This window comes from Micropterus salmoides, unplaced genomic scaffold (genome assembly GCF_014851395.1).
Source record: "Micropterus salmoides isolate LMB-PRFRI ecotype aquatic unplaced genomic scaffold, ASM1485139v1 Ms_hic_scaffold_11, whole genome shotgun sequence".
NCBI classification, from domain to species: Eukaryota; Metazoa; Chordata; class Actinopteri; order Centrarchiformes; family Centrarchidae; genus Micropterus; species Micropterus salmoides.
In genome coordinates, this window is record NW_024040152.1 from 600,771 (window position 1) to 621,018 (window position 20,248).

At 40.1% G+C, this 20,248-nt stretch overlaps 1 protein-coding gene across 3 annotated transcripts in view; it reads left to right on the forward strand.

Moving 5' to 3' along the window:
* Positions 1-3,205: 3,205 nt before the first annotated feature.
* Positions 3,206-20,248, forward strand: part of adcy3a (adenylate cyclase 3a) — a 77,035-nt gene continuing 59,992 nt past the window's right edge. For 2 of the 3 annotated variants that reach the window (XM_038710308.1, XM_038710309.1), the window contains exons 1-2: positions 4,825-5,499; positions 15,834-15,983. In XM_038710308.1, the coding sequence (XP_038566236.1) occupies positions 4,825-5,499; positions 15,834-15,983 (825 nt within the window). Of the gene's footprint in view, positions 3,402-4,261; positions 5,500-15,833; positions 15,984-20,248 lie in introns of those variants that run through there. The other variant, XM_038710307.1, reaches the window with a different exon arrangement.

The window sequence follows — 20,248 nt, forward strand, 5'->3', positions numbered from 1 at the left end:
CCTCGTATGTGTATGTGTACACATACCTGGAAGTTTCACTTTCACTTTTAAATGGACTTATTTTATTTTTGACAGCATCAACTAACTCTAAGTTATCTGACTTGAAGTCCAATGATAGTTGTTGTTTCTGCTCCATTTTCAGTTTATGTTTCATTTAAAAAACGCCAAACAAAACAGTGATTAAAAGTCGTTTAGCTCGGCGAGATGACAACAGTGGCATCAGTTGCTAGGTAACAGACATAAAAGTTGATAATCGATGTCGGATTGAGTATTTAGGATTTCCTAAAGATTCCTAAAGCTGCTTTACCTCTTTTTTCTTTGAAGAAAGGCAGGGTTTTCCATGGGCCTGGCAGCCTATATATTTGCAGAGCACTTATATCAGCAGCACTTTTAATTGAACATTATTCAATAGTTGCATAAAAGGATCTAACTAACCCTTTACATCACATCTATAAACAGCAATTAGCTTTTTCAGACTTAGGTATTTGCTTATCATGACAAGCCTTACCCTGGCATCATGGAGATGAGCATCACTAATTAATGCTGCCATGTGCATCCTGGCATCATTGGGATCATCAAATACCCTCACGTCATAATTGAGGGACATCACATACAAATACAAACAATACACAAAATGAAGAGAGAGAGAGAGAGAGTGATCGAAAGAGACGAGAGAGAGTTGTGTGTATATATGATGCTTTGGCAATGTTGTTATTACATTCATGCCAATAAAGCTAATTTGAATTGAATTGAGAGAGTGTCTCTTAAAAGTGTCGTTGTTAAAATCTGTAAAACAGGAAAAACCAAAAGATTATTAGAATAGCCTTTGAAGTAAATGAGAATTTCTTAATAGTTAGGATCAAGTAATTGTAATTATTAATTAAATATTTATCAATCACAACCACTACGTCCTGTTGCATAAAGTGCTTCTTATAACATCCACTGCTCTCTCTTCTCAATGCCACAAATAACTAAAGTAACAATTATCCTCTTCTCTCATGATGATTTCAGTGTCTTCTAAAAGACTTTAAAAAAAAAAAGTCTTACAAAAGTATGGCACCATGGTGTTACAGGATATTCTATCTGTAACTTAGTGGTGGGTCTCTCTATTTAATTATGCATTTATTATTTCACCTTTTTTATTCCAGTTCATCCCTGATGGCGGTAATTCTCCTTAGTTACACTTCTGACACTTGCTTTGCACTTTGAATAGAACGCTACAGTGATCGGGCTACAGTTGAAGAAATAACAGCAAAGGTTTTGTATGCTTTTCACAAATAAACACCCCTTGGGTAGTCAGGTGGCGGGTGAAATGAGCGTGTGTAACGTGATGCATTGTTGCCATAGTAACGAATGAAAGTCTTCTGATTCATAATTATTATTATTATTAATATTTGCTGCTATAACAGAAAATACATTTGAAAATAATAAAATAATAAGGGTTTAATAATGTAAAAGGGACAATCTATTTAACACATCCTCGTGCCATTCTGTAAAACTACTCCATCTATAAATTGATAGTTGTATCACAAACAAGTCAGTGTTATTTAGACAAAAATCTGAACTAATACACTATGTTAAATGATACAAGGACGTTTCGTAAATTAGAAACCAACACCGCCGCCCATTGTGTGACGTTGTTGAACCAGCGCATCCGTGTATGGGTTTTATTTCCGTGGTGCCGACACGTAATTTTAACACATATGTGCCACCACCACGTAAATCGTGGTTAAGGGGTTGTGTTAATTTCACGTATTTCTGTTCGATCAGGGGTGAGTTCAAACTCAAAACGTTTTGCACAGGTTTGCAACGTTTTCGGATTGAACGACATGTTTCCTTGTATCGTTGCGCAACTTTCCGCAACAGGCTTCGAGGTATGTTTTCTTCTGTTTGGTGGTCGTGTCACAGGTGTTACCCAATCAGCTGCGAAAAGTTTGTAAACACAACGGCGTTAAAAGGGCAGGGAAATGCATTGCGCTTGCATAAACAACAGGGTGTTCAGGGAACCACAGTGTCGGTTGAAAAAACGTTTTGCTACGTTTTGTCTGCGCTGAACTCAGCCCAGGTTGGCAGACCTCCACTATGTACATGGAGGGAGGAGGCGGTTTAAGGGGGCGGGGATACCACGGGAGGAAATGTGGGGCGAATTCAGCGCCGACAAAACATAGCAAAACGTTTTTTTCAACACAAACGGCGGTGCCTCGAATACCCTGTTCTGTACAAGCGCACTGGAGTTTCCTGCCGTTTTAACACGGTTTTGTTTACAAACTGATTGGGTAACACCTGTGAAAACGTTGCAAACCGGTGGCCGAGTCAAGTTACACAGAAAACGCAATTCACATTCTCGATATTAACCTTCAGAATAAAAGCACGATCATTGCCGACCTGTGAATATCATAATGTTTTCGTAAGGACTGCTGAAGCTGGATTGGTATTTGAGACTTTGGACTTTCAAATGGCATATTTTTACAGTGTTCCTCGCACATACACAAATGCTCATACTAATAGCAGTCAGTGAGCTGCAAGACTGAATGCTTAGAGACCTGACAAAAATACTAACATCTTAGCTCCAGGCCCACTAAGTTACTTTTTTCCTGTAGCTTTCAACCACATCTCAAGTTTTTTTCCCACTGAATGGAATTTAGTCAGTTGTTATGGCTATCATTTGTCATCACATCATCTCCATGAAAACTAAGCAAACTCAGGTAGCTTTTAAAGTCCATAAAATGCGATCAAAAGCTCTGGAAAGGCTCTTAAGCAGACCTTGAGATATTTTTTCTTTTGTATAATCACGATTTCCAAGGTCAGGAAAGGTCAGGTTCTAAATTAAATTTGATGAAAATTTAACTTTATAGATGGACATAAAATGTTATTTATTTATGTAACAGTAAAATGGTATGCAAACAGGTTCTGTACCAGGCATGGCTCAAGGTTTTCAGAAAGTATTGCTTTTGTTTTTATTTGTGATGAAAACGGCATGGGTCTGTATCTTGCTATTCTGTATTATTTAAAATTTATTACAACAAAATGGTAGGCAGATTTTGTGTACATATTCACATATTCAGATGCGATAAGTTCATCTTTATTTGTCCCCCTTTTCTCTCCATTACTCAATAAAACATAAAATGGCACATTTGCAAATAAAGGTTTTCTTTTAAAAGTGACCGGAAATGATGTGTTGATGCTTGTAGCTTAACTGTGATGCGGTTCCAACACCGAAAACCAAAAAGACCTGGCCTGTGTACCCGCCGAGGCCGCCTTCCTTCATCAGGGTTTTACTTCACGCAGACTGTGCTTCAGTACGTGCGGCTCCCGTGCGTCAGGCGCACTGAGGACGTCTACATCTGTCTGAAGGGAATAACGCCAGCACCCACAGGAGACAACAGCTGCTTTTGGAAACGGTAAGCTGATGCATCCGTATAGATTATGCACATGGTCATGTGATAGCGTCTGGAAGAATGGGACAAAATATCAGCGTCTAGCATAGCCGATGAATGGAAATGAGACAGCATGCAGTGTACGTGGACAGTACAATGCCGACGTGAAAATCTGATTCGAAGATTCAAGAGATTCAGTCAAATATGCACGGTACGGTAATTAAAATCAGAGATGCTGAAATACCATTTTAACAGTTAGTTTGAGGGGTGGGTGACACTGGTCAGACAATTGACAGCTTTCACATTGATTTTGTCAGCGTAAATGTGTTTCGATAGATGAGCGTAGTGTTTGAATATGCTTTCACAGCCTGTGCAACATGTAGCTAGGTAGGCCTGCAGCACAGAGCCTGGCGACTGTGTGAAGACAGCCTGCCAGTTTAAGTTGGCCTTGCTCAATTGGCAAAAGTGCAAACCCAATAAAGTAGTACTTAAGCAGTCGTCAAAACCTAAGAGTCCCTTTTCAATTCAGCATACACCACATACCAGCTTCAGATTTTCAGCTTGCGTTTATTACATTTAACCAACTGCAAGTCACCTCAGTGCAGGGATAGTTGGAGAGGATGCCAAGTTGACCTGTTCAAATGTTATTGAAAATCAAGGTTTGGTGGTCCATAGATGCAGGTCAGCGTCAAGTGTATCTTAAAATAAGTCTAATGTCTTTAGTTATATTTTGCAGGACCAATAGCAGCCAGGTGCAGGAAGTAGGGACTGTACTGCACCTACTCGATTCCTAATGTTATGGTAGATACAAAAAACAAATACCTCTGTGTGTTTGGAGATTATGCCATGGTGAATTTTTTTCTCATGTGTTATTCTTTATTCAGGCCATGTGAAGTGGGACTATGGAAGGCCAAAATGCAAAACGCTGTTCCACCCAGACAAATGATGGAGACAGAGGAATTGCATACAGGCATAAACTTAGTTGATCCAATGTTAATGAATTCACTGACTCTGACATGGTATACAACTGTGGAGTACAAAGGTGGAAAGGAGCTGCTGAAACAGTCACATTTGGAAAGATGAATGAGGAAGGAAGAGGGGCATGTTCTTTGGATCACGTTGCTAATGAGGAGTAGGCGTGCTCTATCTGTGCATATGACACAGGACTAACTAAGTCAAATGACAGCATTGGATGAGTTTCCACAGACTCTGCTATGTAAAAGACATCTCTCAGATGTACAGGTCTTGACAATCAACACACTGCTGTGATTCATGCCACATATGTAGGCTCTCAGGGGGAAAAGGTGGTCAGTCAGCAGAAGGGAAACAAACGGATGATGCATACCTGAGAGTTATCTCAGCATATGGTTTACCCCTGTAGGACGACAAACCAGACCACTTTTGTCCATTTTTTGATAGAAAGGAGCATAAGCTGTGAGTGTTCACCATGCCTCGGAACCGAGCCTTTTCTGAGCCAGAGTACTCTGCAGAGTATTCGGCTGACTGCTCGGTGACACTGCCCTCTGATCCCGGGCAGGCAGTGGGCCGAACACACGAGGTCACGGTTCGGAGTTCAGGATGCTGCCTCTGCCTGCCACGGTTCATGCGGCTCACCTTCGCACCCGAGTCTCTGGAGAACCTCTACCAGACCTACTTCAGACGACAGAGACATGAGACCCTGCTGGTGCTCGTTGTGTTTGCCGCCCTCTTTGACAGCTACATTATTGTCATGTGTGCGGTGGTCTATACCACTGACAAGCTGGCTTCTGTTTTAGTGGCCTCAGTGGGACTGGCAGCAGATATTATCCTCTACCTGTTGTGCCGCTTCGGGCTGCTGCCAGACCGCATCTCGAGACGGGTTGTGCCCTATGCCCTGTGGGTGCTCATAGCAGCTCAGATATTCTGCTATCTGGGTCTGAACTATGCTCGCTTCCACCAGGCTAGTGACACAGTTGGCTGGCAGGCTTTCTTTAGCTTTTCCTTTTTCCTGACTCTGCCTTTGAGACTGACACCCATCGTGCTCATCACTACTGTATCCTGCGGGGTTCACACCCTGGTTCTGGGCGTCACCATCGCCCAGCAGCAGCAGGAGGACATCCAGGGAGCAGCACTTGGCAGACAGGTAAGAGTGGGAAGGGAGGTGGAAATGCATTTACTTACCTTAACCTTGACTTAGAAATCCAACAGCTGCTGTTCCCAGAGGCAAATGTTTTCAAACTAGCATCCAATCAAACTGCTGCCTCGGGATTTATAAAGGTCACATTTAGGCCTACAAACAAAGCTAGGGAATCATTATTGTATATCAGCCCTAATCAGTTTGCGGCCCGCGGGCCACATCTGGTCCCAAAGCAACCTCCATGTGGCCCAGCACATAATCTAATATATATGACAACAAAAGTAAACTACATGTATAGAAGTAGCTAGTTTCCTTCTCATCTTTGTTGAGTTTCACACGTGTTGTACCGATCAGCTTATTGTTGCAAACAAGTTAAAGTGAAAGCTGTCTGTCTTTAGTAACTGTTTAACTGAGTTTGCCACGTACATTAAAATAAGGCACATTATAAACTCAGCTGGTGGCAGAGACAGAGCAGCCTTCTTCTCTACCAGCAGCAGCAGAGGGAGGACAGGAGGGACTGAGCTGTTCTAAACTTCACTCAGTATGTTGATGTCAGGAATGTGATTTATTTTACTGACATTTTAGATTCGTTTCCAGTGAGATATTAGTGACTTTGCTCCTGTAAATCCTGTTGCTGCTCTCGCAACATTTAGTTAAAATATATATATATATATATATATATATATATATATATATATATATATATATATATATATATATATATAATATTATTATTATATTAAGTTATATATGCAATTATTTAATAATAAATAGGACTGAAAAGAGCATCGATAAAGAAATTTAACCAATAAGGATTACCAATACAAGTGACAAAAAATCCTAATGATACTCATCCCAACTCGTGAGAAAATGTCCGGCCCATCCCCGTGTCCTGGTTTTAAAATCCGGCCCGATTGAATTTGCAATGGAATAGCCCTGGTGTATATGTAACCTAAGGGTTTGTATTAATACTAAAATGACACTACTGACAAAACAACTTCGACTCAAGGCATATAAAATTAGCATTAATGATTTCAACTATCTAATCAATGAATAAATCCGCAAAATAAAGAATCTAACGAGAAAGTGATGACCGTAGAGCTGGACTACATGACCTAAAATCAAAATCACAATTAATTGAACATTTAACCTTGATTAGGATTAATGAACAATTATTTTGTATTTGTTTGGGGGGGGGTGGTTGTTTTTTCCCCCTCATAGTTCACTGACAAGGTTTGTATTGTAAATATGCTCAACTACTACAGGTGGGAGCTTTTTTTCAATTCACAAATGCCAGAAACGGTTTTCCAAAAAGTTGGGACAGGTCCTGTGACTGTGTGTTGCTAGGTTGCAAAAACAGGTGACAGAGAAGGGAGCTAAGCGAGGCACACAGGAAAACACAAGATGATAGAAGAAGATGGCATTATCCCAAATTAGAAACACTGATAGTGAAAAACGAGTCTTCCAAGATGAGTGAACAAACATGCACATAAAAAGCCCTTTAGAGATGGGTAAATGCTAAAGGAGTGCATGGATCTGTGAAACGCTTCTAGATGGAAAAGAAATACATGGACTTTTTAACAAATCACCCTTTCAGTTATCAGAATAGTTTTTTAGCCATTTTGCATTTACATGATATTTTCACAATAATAATTGGTGTGGAGATGGCACATTGAATAAGACACATGCCTGGGTTCAATTCCAACTGCAGTACATCCACCATTGTGTCCCTGAACAAGGCACTTAACTCCTAGTTGCTCCAGAAGCATGCCGCATCTACTCACTGGCCACTTTATTAGGGACACCTTGCTAGTACCGGGTTGGACCCCCTTTTGCCTCAAGAACTGTCTTAATTCTTCGTGGCATACTTTCAACAAGGTGTTGGAAACATTCCTCAGAGACTTTGGTCTATATTGACTTGATACCATCATGCAGTTGCTGCAGATTTGTCCATGATGAAAATCTCCCGTTCCACCACATCCCAAAGGTGCTCTAGTGGGTTGAGATCTGGTTACTGTGGAGGCCGTTGGAGTTCAGTGAACTAATTTTCATGTTCAAGAAACCAGTTAGAGATGATTTGAGCTTTGTGACATGGTGCATTATCCTGTTGGAAGTATCAGTAGACACTGTGATCACTGTGGTCGTAAAGGGATGGACATGGTCAGCAACAATACTCAGACAGGCTGTCGCGTTTAAACGATGCTCAGTTGGTACTAAGGGGCCCAGAATGTAAAATATCCCCCACACCATTACACCACCAGCCTGAACCATTGATACAAGGCAGGATGGATCCATGCTTTCATATTGTTTAGACCTAACTCTGACCCTAGCATCTGAATGGCACAGCTGAAATCGAGACTCATCAGACCAGGCAACGTTTTTCCAATCTTCTATTATCCAGTTTTGGTGAGCCTGTGTGAGCTGTAGCCTCAGTTTCCTGTTCTCAGCTGACAGGAGTGGCCCCCAGTGTGGTCTTCTGCTGCTGTAGCCCATCTGCTTTAAGTTTCGACGTGTTGTGTGTTCAGAGATGGTGTTCTGCATACCTTGGTTGTAACGAGTGGTTATTTGAGTTACTGTTGCCTTTCAGTCATCCTGAACCAGTCTGCCCATTCTCCTCTGAACATCAACATGGCATTTTCATCCACACATCTGCCGTTCACTGGAAATTTTCTCTTTTTCAGGCCGTTCTCCTAGAGATGGTTATGCGTGAAAATCCCAGTAGTTCCGCAGTTCCTGAAATACTCAGACCAGCCCTTCAACACGCCAACAACAACCATGCCACGTTCAAAGTCACTTAAACCCCCTTTCTTCCCCATTCTGATGCTCGGTTTGAACTTCAGCAAGTTTTCTTGATGACGTCTACATGCCTAAATGCATTGAGTTGCTGCCGTGTGATTGGCTGATTAGCCATTTGTGTTAACAAGAAATTGAACAGGTGTACCCGAGTTGCTTTGGATAAAAGAAAATTACATAAATGGGGCGGCTGTGGCTCAGGAGGTAGAGCGGGTTGGCCGTTAATCGGAAGGTCGGCGGTTCAATCCCTGGCTCCCCCTGGTTGCGTGTCGAAGTGTCCTTGGGCAAGATACTGAACCCCGACTGTAAAAGCGCTTTGAGTGGTCGAAAAGACTAGAAAGGCGCTATACAAGTACGGAGCATTTACATTTACGTGAAAAGAGAAGGAAGACATGGCTGGTAGTGTCTTCAGAGTTGCTAAACACCTCAGCGCACTGAAGGAAGCAGTCTGACTGGTCCACCAATGGGCAGAAGTTGACCCCTTGAGACACAGCCCCTCCTAATTTGCATAATGAGGCAGAAATGCATACAGAAATGTAAAAAGGACAGGAAGAAATAAATACCATGTAAATAAATAAGGTAAAAAGATACGGAAGAATAAAACAGACAAAAATATTAAAACACATAAATAAATACATTTAAAAAAATAAGTAATTAATAAATAAAGTTGAAGATTATAACAGAGAATAAACAAATAAGGTAATTATAACAAAGGTGAATAAGTAAAGGTATTATATAATAATAATAATAATACTATTAAAGGCACTAATTAAAATATATACATTTATGTCTCCTTGTATAATTTAATTACTACCTACATTTATTTATTTACTTTATTTTTTTGTGTATTTAATTGGATGCTTATTTATTTATTGAGCGTTTACTTATTTATTTATTTATTTATGACTGTCAGGATCGGTCCTCCATACCCCGCAGACATCTACACGTCAATACCGATTTATATTCATAGCGGCAAGTGCTATGTAGCTCCACATAGGGGACACAGGAAGTGACATATAGCACCTTCATGCGGCGTCGGAACCGCGTAGCAAATTCACAGCCGCACCAACAGAGCTCCAGAATATGCAACTCGGCCGGCTCACACCCGGACGCGCTACAAGTGCGAGGGCCCGCCCAACGCTGCTTGCAGCTTTAATTTCACTTGTTACTGAGAGACAGACAAACACATTGTTGGATTTGGTCTTTTGATGGAATTAGTTGACAGTAATAAAAATGTAGAATAATACCTGAGTCTAAAGTGGCTTTCAATAAAAACATTGGAAACATTTGAAACAGTGGAGGCGGTATTGGCAACCACTCCCTAGATAGATATCACTTGGTGTATATGGACTTTTTCTCAAGCGTTTACACAGAGCAGAAAAAAAGACAACTGCTGTAGAAAAATCTAAATAGTTTCACATTGAACTCTCACATGCCGTTATACTATGTATCTGGATTGTTGACTGTGTTCAAGGACATGTACTCATTGGATATTGACATTTCTCTCTCAGTCACAGTGTGTGGTTGTCAATAAGCTTCAGTCTGCCTCATCACTGGACAACTTTTACCCTTGAGAGGCTTTCAGTAAAAGGTCAGACACCACATCAGAATGTTTACATGCACACAAGAAACCAGATTACTTTACATCCCTGTTTCTAAAACAGTTGGCACGCTGTGTAAAAGTAAATAAAAACAAAATGTCATGATGTGCAAAACATTGAAACGCCATATTTAATTGAATATAACACAAAGACAACTTAAAACTATAAATGTTGTTGTTTTTGGACAATCATATGCCCATTTTGAATTTGATGCCAGCAAAGTTTTAAAAAAAGTAAAAAAATAAATAAAAAAAAAGACAGTGGCAACTAGGGCTGGACCCGAATATTCGACTGCTGGGTACACATTAGATTTTCAATTATGACATTCGAAAATTGAGGGTTTTTTTCGCTCTTGATCTCCGCCGACAGACGGTGCGGTGGTTAGCACTGTCGCCTCACAGCAAGAAGGTTGTGGCTTCAAACCCCAGTTGCCCCGGCCTTTCTGTGTGGAGTTTGCATGTTCTCTCTGGGTGCTCCAGCTTAGATGGACCTCCGCCAACAGCAGTGAACGTATCGCTCCAGTTCACATCAAAGGGAAAACAAACAGCGGTAGTAGGCGTTTATTAATTTTATAATTGCTCATTACAGATCAAAACAGTCAAATTTCCTACATTTTTATATTAGGTAGAAGTACTGTAGGAAGAACTGTACAAGAAGAGCATTTAGTCGCTAATTAAAGCTAAAAGGAAATTTTGCATAATAATGTGTTAGATTTAGTTCCGCTACCGAAAATATCGCTCATCCCGTGTGCTCTCAGCCTGGACCCCTGCCCGGCGAAACTATTCCCGGATTCTGCTCTGGACCTGCTCGGATCAGCCTCTCTGGACGCTCAGCTACGGTTCCCCCAGCTCAAAAAATGACATTTGGGCCAGCCATAGTGGCAACAAAAGACTGGAAAAGTCATGAAATGCTACGAGAAAACAGCCGGTGGAACATCTCACAATTAATTAGGTTAAGTGACAACAAGTAGTTATGATTGGGTATAAAAAGAGCATTCTAGTCTTTCTGAAGCAAAGATAGATTTCAAGCACTCTGTGAAAGACTAGCTGGCAAATAGTTCAACAATTTAAGGACAGTTTTTTTTTCAACATAAAATTCCAAAGAATATGGGAATTTCATTGTCTGCAGTACATCATATCATTAAAAGATTCAGAGAAATCTGTGTACACAAGCCGAAATCCAATATTGGATGGCCACAACCTTAGGTCCCTCAGACGAGACATTAAAACAGACACGATTCTGTAGTGGACCTCAATACATGTACTGAGGAACACTTTCAAGACAGTATGTTGTATGTTGAAACTCTACCATGCAAAGAGGAAACCGAATATAAACCAGATCCAGAAACGTTGCTGCCCTCTGTGGGCCTGAGACTGAGGTGGAAAACTGTCCTGTGGTCTGATGAGTCAAAATTTTAAATTCTGTTTGGAAATCATAAGTGCACAGTGTAAAAGCCAGCATCTGTTATAGTATAGGGGTGCATTAGTGCACATGGCATAGGTAACCCTCAAATTTGTGAAGGCACCGTTAATGCTGAAAGATATGGGATTTGGAGCAAGATATGCTGCCAAGTAGACGATGTCTTCTAAGGGAAGGTCTTGCTTCTTTCAGCAAGACTATTCCAAACCACGTTATGCACATATTACAATAGCATGGCTCTGTAGCAAAATATTTGGGGTGCCGCTTACAGTCCAGACTTGTCACCCATTGAAAATGTTTGCCACATTATGATACATAAAACTGCTGAGAAGTCCTGAAATCCTACATCAAGCAAGAATGGGAAAACATTCCACGCTCAAGATTCCAGCAGTTGGTCTCCTCAGTTCCCTGACGCTTACAGAGTGTTGTTAAAAGAAGAGGTGATGCAGCAGATTGGTAAACATGACCCTGTCCCAACTTTTTTGAAACCTGTTGTGGGCATTAGGGATGCAACAATTACAGATTTTGTTAATACGATTATAGTCTGATCAAAAATCACGGTTCATTAATTAATTTCATCAATAAACACTAGTAATAACTGAAGTTGATTTTTAATATTTAATTACACTAACAATTCTATTTCTATAATATGCAAGATTATTAATATAGGAGGAATATTAACTACATTTGTCCCCCAGGGGAAATTGTTATTGAAGAGGGTAATAAACTGATCTGTTATTGTCATCACCTCTCATACATACATATAAATTTTAGTGAAAATGATTGAAACATCTCTCATGCAGTGTTATTAATAATTGAAATGCACATTTGGTAGTCCTGGGCCTGGGAGTATGTTGAGCCTGAGATGAGGGAAACTGGGTTTTCTGTTTCAGAGAGCGAGATCCGATAAACTGTAGATCAGTAATTCCAGCAACTGGTGCTGTGAACCTAACCTTCTCAGGAGGATCACAGGATAAGTTGAAAAAACATCTGTTTCTACTTAACTCCTCCCCTGATCAGCTGTTCTATAACCGAAAATTCAGATTTTTCAGCTCAGAGCTCAGGGATAAGCTCAGAGTTTGTTAAGCCTGCTTTCTGAAACAGGGCCCTGGAAGTCCATAAGCTCATGATGTTTTGTTAGTGTTTTACACCTGGCAACATTTTCTCAACACAGACAGGATGTAACGTTAAATGTTCAGTGACTCAAGGTCTTCCATAAAGGCCCTTTCAGAAAAGAAGCGATTTGCAGTGCGTGGAAGCTGGGTTTAGCGCAACATTGCACTGAAAGCCCAACTCTCACGCTACGGCAAATATTATAAGTGACACGTTTTATATTTAATTCCCTACAATCATGCCACATTATCTAACTCAGTTATTATTTATAACCTCTACTTGGGCAAAGCTGGGTGCTGATCCCGCAGGTGCTGCATCAACTTGAATGTAGGCTAGATATTCACTCCTTTAGCAGCAACCTTTTAACGGCAAGTTTTTGAACAGGTGATCCGTCATCTTCAATAACTCCCTGGTTGTTTGCCAACTTCAGTCGTTTCTTTGGTGGAAATAAAGCTTCACAGTTTGGTCCCTCTGCCATAGTTTAGCCAGTGTGTCTCTGATAGCACGGCACTTTAAGCTGGTGCACCGCTTGTGTAACTTTGTTTTCGTTTCGTGCACCAGAAACACTCGCCTTTACGATTAATTAACTGTGATGTTTTAAAGTGCGGTTAATAGTGAAATCCGGTAATCGCTGCATCCCTAGCTGACATCAAATTCAAAATGGGCATATCATTTTCCAAAAACAATGAAATCAGCATTTGATAGGTTGTTTTCGTGCTATTTTTATTTAAATATGGGGAAATGGAATTTTTCGGATGCACATCCATGCCAGCCACAAGGCAAGCTGAGGTATTATTGTTAATAAAAATGTTGTCTAAACTGATTCTTTTAGTCTGGCAAAAAGTATGAGCCCGTATTTGAAATTGTTCGGACCTCGGCAGGGCCAGAAGGTTGACTTACTGGACCTCTTGCAATTTAAGTTGAGCACCCCTGGTTTAGCCTAAGCATTGCTCTGTTCTTACTGTTTATGAACTTATGAAACTTTAGTGGTTTGCTAAGGTTTTTAACAGGCCTATAATGTATTTTGACCTCTTTGGTATTTCCTTTTATAAAGCTAGATCATTGATCTGATGATTGTTCTGGCTTTAACATAATAGTAGCTACTACAGAGGCTGAGCCAGACCAGGTTTGGGAGTGAGATGCTGCCCCAGTCTTGACAGAGTTCAAGTGTCTCGGTGTTGTTGAAATGGAGCATGAAGGGGAGGATAGCTGCTGCTCCTTCGCATCAAAAGGAACAAGTTGAGGTGCAGTTAGCTCAGTTGGTAGAGTGTGCGCCTCATGTACAATGCTGATTCCATATTGCAGCAACCCAGCTTTGATTCGAACATGCAGCCCTTTGCTACATGTCATCCCCTCTCTCACTCCCTCTATCTCTGCTTCTCTGTACTTTCCAAATAAAGGCTAAAAAGCCCCAAAAAATATCTTAAAACAACAACAAAAAACAGTAACAAGTTGAGGTGTTTCAGGCCGTGCATCAGATCACAATGTCTCCTGGGCGCCTTCCTTTGTAGGCTTTCTGGGCACGAAATGTATATAAAACAAAATATAGCTGGTGTCAAGAAATGTAACAGCCACCTCACAAAAAAGACAATAATAATCATAATACAGCAATTCAACAAACTATTCAGTCTTGCACTGCATAATGGGAAATGTCAGCCATCGGCTACAATATTTTAATCTACATTACAAAAGGGCCTAGGTTGTAAAATGTAAATGGAAAGATGGTTTTAACTGCTACACTGTTGACAGAATCAAAGCCACTAACACAACAGATGAAATGGATTACTCATACTTGCACTCTTTGATGTCAGTAATACATGCGCTGGTGATTTCAGCATTTTTATATTGTTTTTACTTGAATGCTTCAGTTTTAAAGACCTAAAATAAGCCTGTTTACAGTAATGTAATTTCTAACAATTAATATCCTGTTTTTCACTATTACCGTTCAGCTCCCAGCCTGTAGTTGGGAAGCACTGGGGAGACTTTGTTTTTCACCAGGGCCAAAGTTGATGCTAACTTCAGGGCCAACCCCCTCACTCTTTCTTCAGCAGTTGGCAAGCAACACACAGGAGCTCTGCTTTAGCCTTGAAGCTGCAGTCTTTATTCAATATCCCTATTGAAACTAAAGGGATTATTTTTAGGGCCCGTTTTCTTTTTTCTGCAAAGTAACCTCAATTTTGGTGGCGTAAACATACTCAAAAACTCACCAAACTTTACACAAAATTCAGGAGTGGCGAAAAATTTCATATTCTATGGGTTTCGTGCATGGGTGTGGTAAAATGGCTCGCTAGCGCCCCCTACAGAGCAGCCCCCGGACAATGTTTAACCTACGTGTATGAAATTTGTGTGGTATGTGTATCATGTCCAGACGCACAAAAAAGCCTCTTGGAGCCATTGCCTAAACCAAACAGGAAGTGGTAATTTTTTGCGATTGACACACTTTGTACTTTAATAAACTCCTCCTAGGGATTTAGTCCAACCGACTTCAGAATTGTACTGTGCAGTCTAAACCCATTGACAATTAAAAGTTGTGCGAACGGTGAGTTTACGTGAAACGCCGTTCCTGTGGCGTGGCGTCCAAATCGATGATTCGCCATAAAACAGGAAGTTGTTTTAACTTCAGTGTAAATGCTCACATCTGCACCAAACGTGACATGCTTGATAACAGTCCCACCCCGAACACATCTACATGATCAGTTATAGTCGTAGTGCGAAGTGCTATGTAGCGCCACAATGGGAACACCTCGACGCATTTCACGTGCGAGGGCCCACCCAACGCTGCTTGCAGCTTTAATTTTTATCTACTTCTCCCACACGCTGCATCCAATGTAGTCTGCCGAAGCCTCCCTCCACTGCTTGTTTGGGTGGGTGATTTGCAGGCAGATCAACATCCCACCACTCCTGTGACCCATAGTTTGACAGTATGTCTATTCAGAACCAGTGAGCAACGGTCTTTCAAAATAATAATAATAATAATAACAACAACTCCCTTAACGTGAAATAAAACAATTGTCGGTCTTAATTAATGCGTTAATGTGATAATAACGTGTTAACTTGCCCAGCCCTAGAAACATGACATTAAGCTTTGGCTGGAACTCTTTTAATGACGTCACCTTGTTGTGTCCTCTTCTTCTGCGTTGGTTTAATGGCACCAAGTGGATGATTAGCGCCTGTCTATCTCCATCAACCAGTGAGCTTATGTTCACATAACTGAAGTGGATGCAAAAAGACATTAAACTTATAACTGAAATTTGATAAAAATATGCACTAGATATGGATGAAAACTTGACTACTGTTTACTTTGTGATTGTTGGAAATGTTCTCAAAACACTGTAGTGCCCTGTTATGCCTTTATTGTGCACATGTTGATTAAATGATGATCCCTAACTGTTACATTCTTTGTTCTTTTTTAAGCTGCTGGCCAACATTGTAATCTATGTTTGTGCCATCACCGTGGGTATCATGTCGTACTACATGGCTGACCGGAAACATCGGAAGGCCTTTCTGGAGGCAAGACAGTCACTGGAGGTCAAACTCAATCTGGAGGAGCAGAGCCAGCAACAGGTCACTGGACAAATAATACAATATTCTGGTGTTTTTATGTGTGAGTTTAAGGGAAAAACTTCACTTTTGGGGTCCTATACTTATGCCCAAAGTCAGAACATAAGATCACTATCAGTATAATCTCAATTTGTCTAGTACAGAGTTAGCCTAATGTCTAATTCCATTACACATAACAGACATGTTGGCCCCAAAACCAAGCACTTGAATCATGTGTTTTAACTAATCAGATGTTGTATCTGTTGTATTGGTGCGTGATGATGACTGCTTTCATTATTTAGAAAACAGACTTTTCATTTCCACTTTTTATGAGCTGGCATCAGGATAATTCAAAAGCAAGTTCAGTTTGCATGTTCATTTTCAGGTCTATGTTGCACTTTGTCTGCCTGTTTTCATTTCAAATTTGTGTCAGTAATTATGCATTTCAAACATGAAAGTGATTATAAAAATATTAAACTTTTAATTTGGAATTAAGTTACTAAACAAAAAGTAATTGACCCAAAAGTTGGTACATTGATGGTTTCCAAAGGATGACTTTCCTGAAACACTACTCGGGGCCGGGCAATAAATACAATTTTATTTTTAGTAAGATTTTGGCTTCTAACGATTATGAAAATAAGATACTCCAGATAAAACAATTATTGTTGGCATTCCTTTTCACAGAGATGCTCTGGTTTTGTCTTGTGGTATAAATCCAGCTCCCCTCCCTAAAAGCCCACAGTCCTCTCAGCAGGTATGGCATGTTGAGTTCAGCTCGAGCCCAGTTGACCGGGTTATAACTTGCTACTCACTATTATTAGCTTAAGCCTCTCCTCTTACACTGCAGAAATTAGCCTAGCGGCTAGCAGCCTTTTCCTCTACACATAGCTTAACAAATAATTTCTATACTTTGCTTTCAGCGTTGGTTTGAGTCACTGCACCACCCATGGCTAAATTTCAGTGTTATGTAACGTAGGGCTAGACAATAAAACAATAACCATAATTATTGTGATATAATTTTTTTTCATTAACAATATAACAAATGTTTAATAAATATTTGATTTTATTCACATGAATCATACACAAATTAGGACTTGGAAAAAGGCTTTTACTTGGTTTTACTCATGCGTATTTGTTGAAAAAGACTTTATCATAATTGTTTTGAATGTTCTACTGCAGATTTGTGAAGTGATCCACTGTTTGGCCTCAAGTGTTGACCACAAAGAAAAGTTTAAACCAAAATTAACCATTAGGTTTCTTCAACTTACCTCAGGAGCAAAAATCAGCCTTTAAACTCGAAAGAAATAATGATTTAATACTTATTGTGATAATTATCAATATCGAAAGATATGAAACTTTTTATCGTGATAACATTTATCATATTTTATATCGTCCAGCCCTAATCTAACGTAGTGAGTTGTTGTCAACTCCAGTAGTTCACCTGTCATCTGCTAAGCCCACATATTCACAGAGCACCCTCAGTGGCCCATTTGCCCTGTAACTTGTGCACGTCTCCAGAAATGATCGCTTCGAGTCTGCAAGATGCAATTCAGCACATGAACTTGGGAGCAGTATGTCGATCTGACAGGCAGGTCAGCAGCAAACTCCACACACCAGCCCAGGTGGTGGCGGTAAAATGATATCCTCCTCAAGGTTTGCTATGTCCTGATTCCAATTTCCTGGACTATTTCTATCCATTCAAGGACTGTTGGGGGCAGCTTATTCTAGTTAATATGTTTAGTCTACAGGAATTTAAATTTTTCAATCAAATATTTTTTAAAATTGAATTTATTTATCCTTTTTCTTTTGAGTTGACCACATTATAATTTTACCTTTGACCGCCTTGGGAGCAACCTACAATGTGCTGGGAGATACTGTTCCTTTGTCATTATAGGTCATATAGTCTCTTAATTCTTTCTTAATATACTCTTGGCATTGAGGGCTGTTCTGCAAGGCTGGTGTTAAGTCTCCATAAAGTTTCTTTAGGCTTGTGGTCTAGATGTGGTGTTAAATATGCTCCTGCATGGTCAGAAATGCCCCTTATCTGTATGTCGCATTTTAAAATCAATAGTCTTTATACATTAAACATAAAAAAGTATACGAATGATGGGCATGGCAGAAAAAAGTAAAACATCTATCAACTGGATGTAATTCCCTCAACAAGTCCATTATGTCCATTTCTTGCCAGAAAATGATATCCTGCTTTTCTCTTTTAATTTTTAGCAATAACGTTACTCATTTGAAAGGATTATGTAACCCTTTCACATTAAGGGTGATTACAATCTTTTTGTGATTAAAGCATTTCAGTCCTACAAAAATTAAACTTAACATGTAAACACACATGCTCAACTCTAGTGACTTCCATCTCTGAAGTATAAACTTAACTTCAAGGATAGATGGGTAAGACCTTGAACTAGAAGGGGATTACAATTTGTCAGAGATGTCAGTTTACATAAACAAACATTAATTCCCAGATTTATTATCGACTTAACATTACAGCAGGAAAATCTGTCTGCTCTTGTTTTGTCTTACGTGGTGATTCAGTCTAATATTACAGTATGGTTTTACTGACCACCTTAAAAATTTCTGACATTTGTAATACTGGAACGGTCTTCTGCAGTTCTGCAGTATCTCTTGTGTGTTGAAACCCCTTTAGATTATCCTGGATGTGTTTCAGGCATGCTTCTCAGTTCCAGCGTAGTGTTGCACCTGCTGATTCCCAGGGAAGTTGTCTCGGTCTCGCAATGGGTGTACATCTTATGGGGGCCTCCACTCCAGCGCATTCAAGGATCAAACCCCTTTTTTTCCAGGTCTTGGGTAGGGCTGTCAAATCCCACCAAATCTTACATAACGTTGGTCATATTCTGCCCTCTATGCCCTAACATTTTATTTAGGGGATGTACCAGAATATGTTTACAATGTTTAATAAAAAAAACATAAACAGACACATATTTTATCATTGTCATATTGAATATTGCTGCAGCACGTTTTCACCCTGTTGAACGCTCCATTTTAGCTTCGGAGTTAGGCATCTCACTTCCATTCGATCTGTGTTGCACATGCACTTCTGATTGGCTAGGTAAGTACTACTAGCCAATCAGAAGCAGACTAGGGCAGGTCCTGACAAGCAAGGTAGTATGATCCAAAACAAAGCTGGCTGGCCTGACTACAATCCGGTTGTTTACAGGTAGTTCAGGAGCAATGGAAACTGTCTTTGGAGTGGACTTTGCAAACCTATTGCATGCACAGTAAAGATATAACACATTAAGGAAAGGGAAAATGCCAAAAAGCTACAAAAGGGATACATTCACATGGTACATTCTGTAGAACTTATTTCAATTTTCTTTATGAGACGTTTTAGAAAATGTATTCACTTTTATGAAATACCCTTCAGAGAGGTCAGATGTTGCATCTGCAGTATATATCTATTTAATCTGGTCCTCTTTGGATAGTTCTGCACCTAGCTACCAACATGCACCATGTGAAATCTGTTCTTTCAAGTGTGTGTTTTAGTTTGTTTGGCTTATGTCTGTTTGAGCCTGTACTGTGTCAGAAGTCAACTCCCCTATTCTCCTCACATCTGTGGCCACTGGGCATTCTCAATCACACAGAGAGAGAGAGAAAATATATTATGGAGGAGAATATAGAAGAAAAGAGTGAAGGTGTTGTGTGAAGTGATAGAGGGGAAGAAGACAGCAGGAGGGCTGATAAAACCATGAGTGGAAGAAACTCCCAGAATACTAATGGAGAAGCACAGGGTGCTGAGAGACGAGGGCCGCCAACCAATCAAGGAGCATCCGGCTGCTGCTGATTACCATGGCAACCGGCCTACTGAGATGGTGTCTGGTGTAATCACAGAGGCAACCCGCTCAGAGGTTTGTTGCTTCTCTGCCTCTCTGTCAGGATTTACTACTAATTAATGAAAGTAAATAGTGTATATATTGTGGGGGCCAGCGAAACAAACTATAAAAAAATACCAAACTACTACTACTAAAAATAATATCGCTGTAAGCTGCGATTTGCGGGTTCAAACCTTTTCTCGCAATAGCGACTTCAAAATAATTTCAGACATGAAATTTGCAAGATTAAAGTGTGACAATATTTCTTATCAGGTAAAAAGTTGTCTCGCAAGATTCACGCAAATTACATTTTTCACACGCTGTCAAGCCACACATTAATTTTCTCACGCAGTGAAATACAAATGTATAACTGATAAGAAGTCACGGAGCGAATCAACTCCGCCCAGCTGGTTGACACCGGCTTACGCTCTGATAGTAATCAGCTGGACC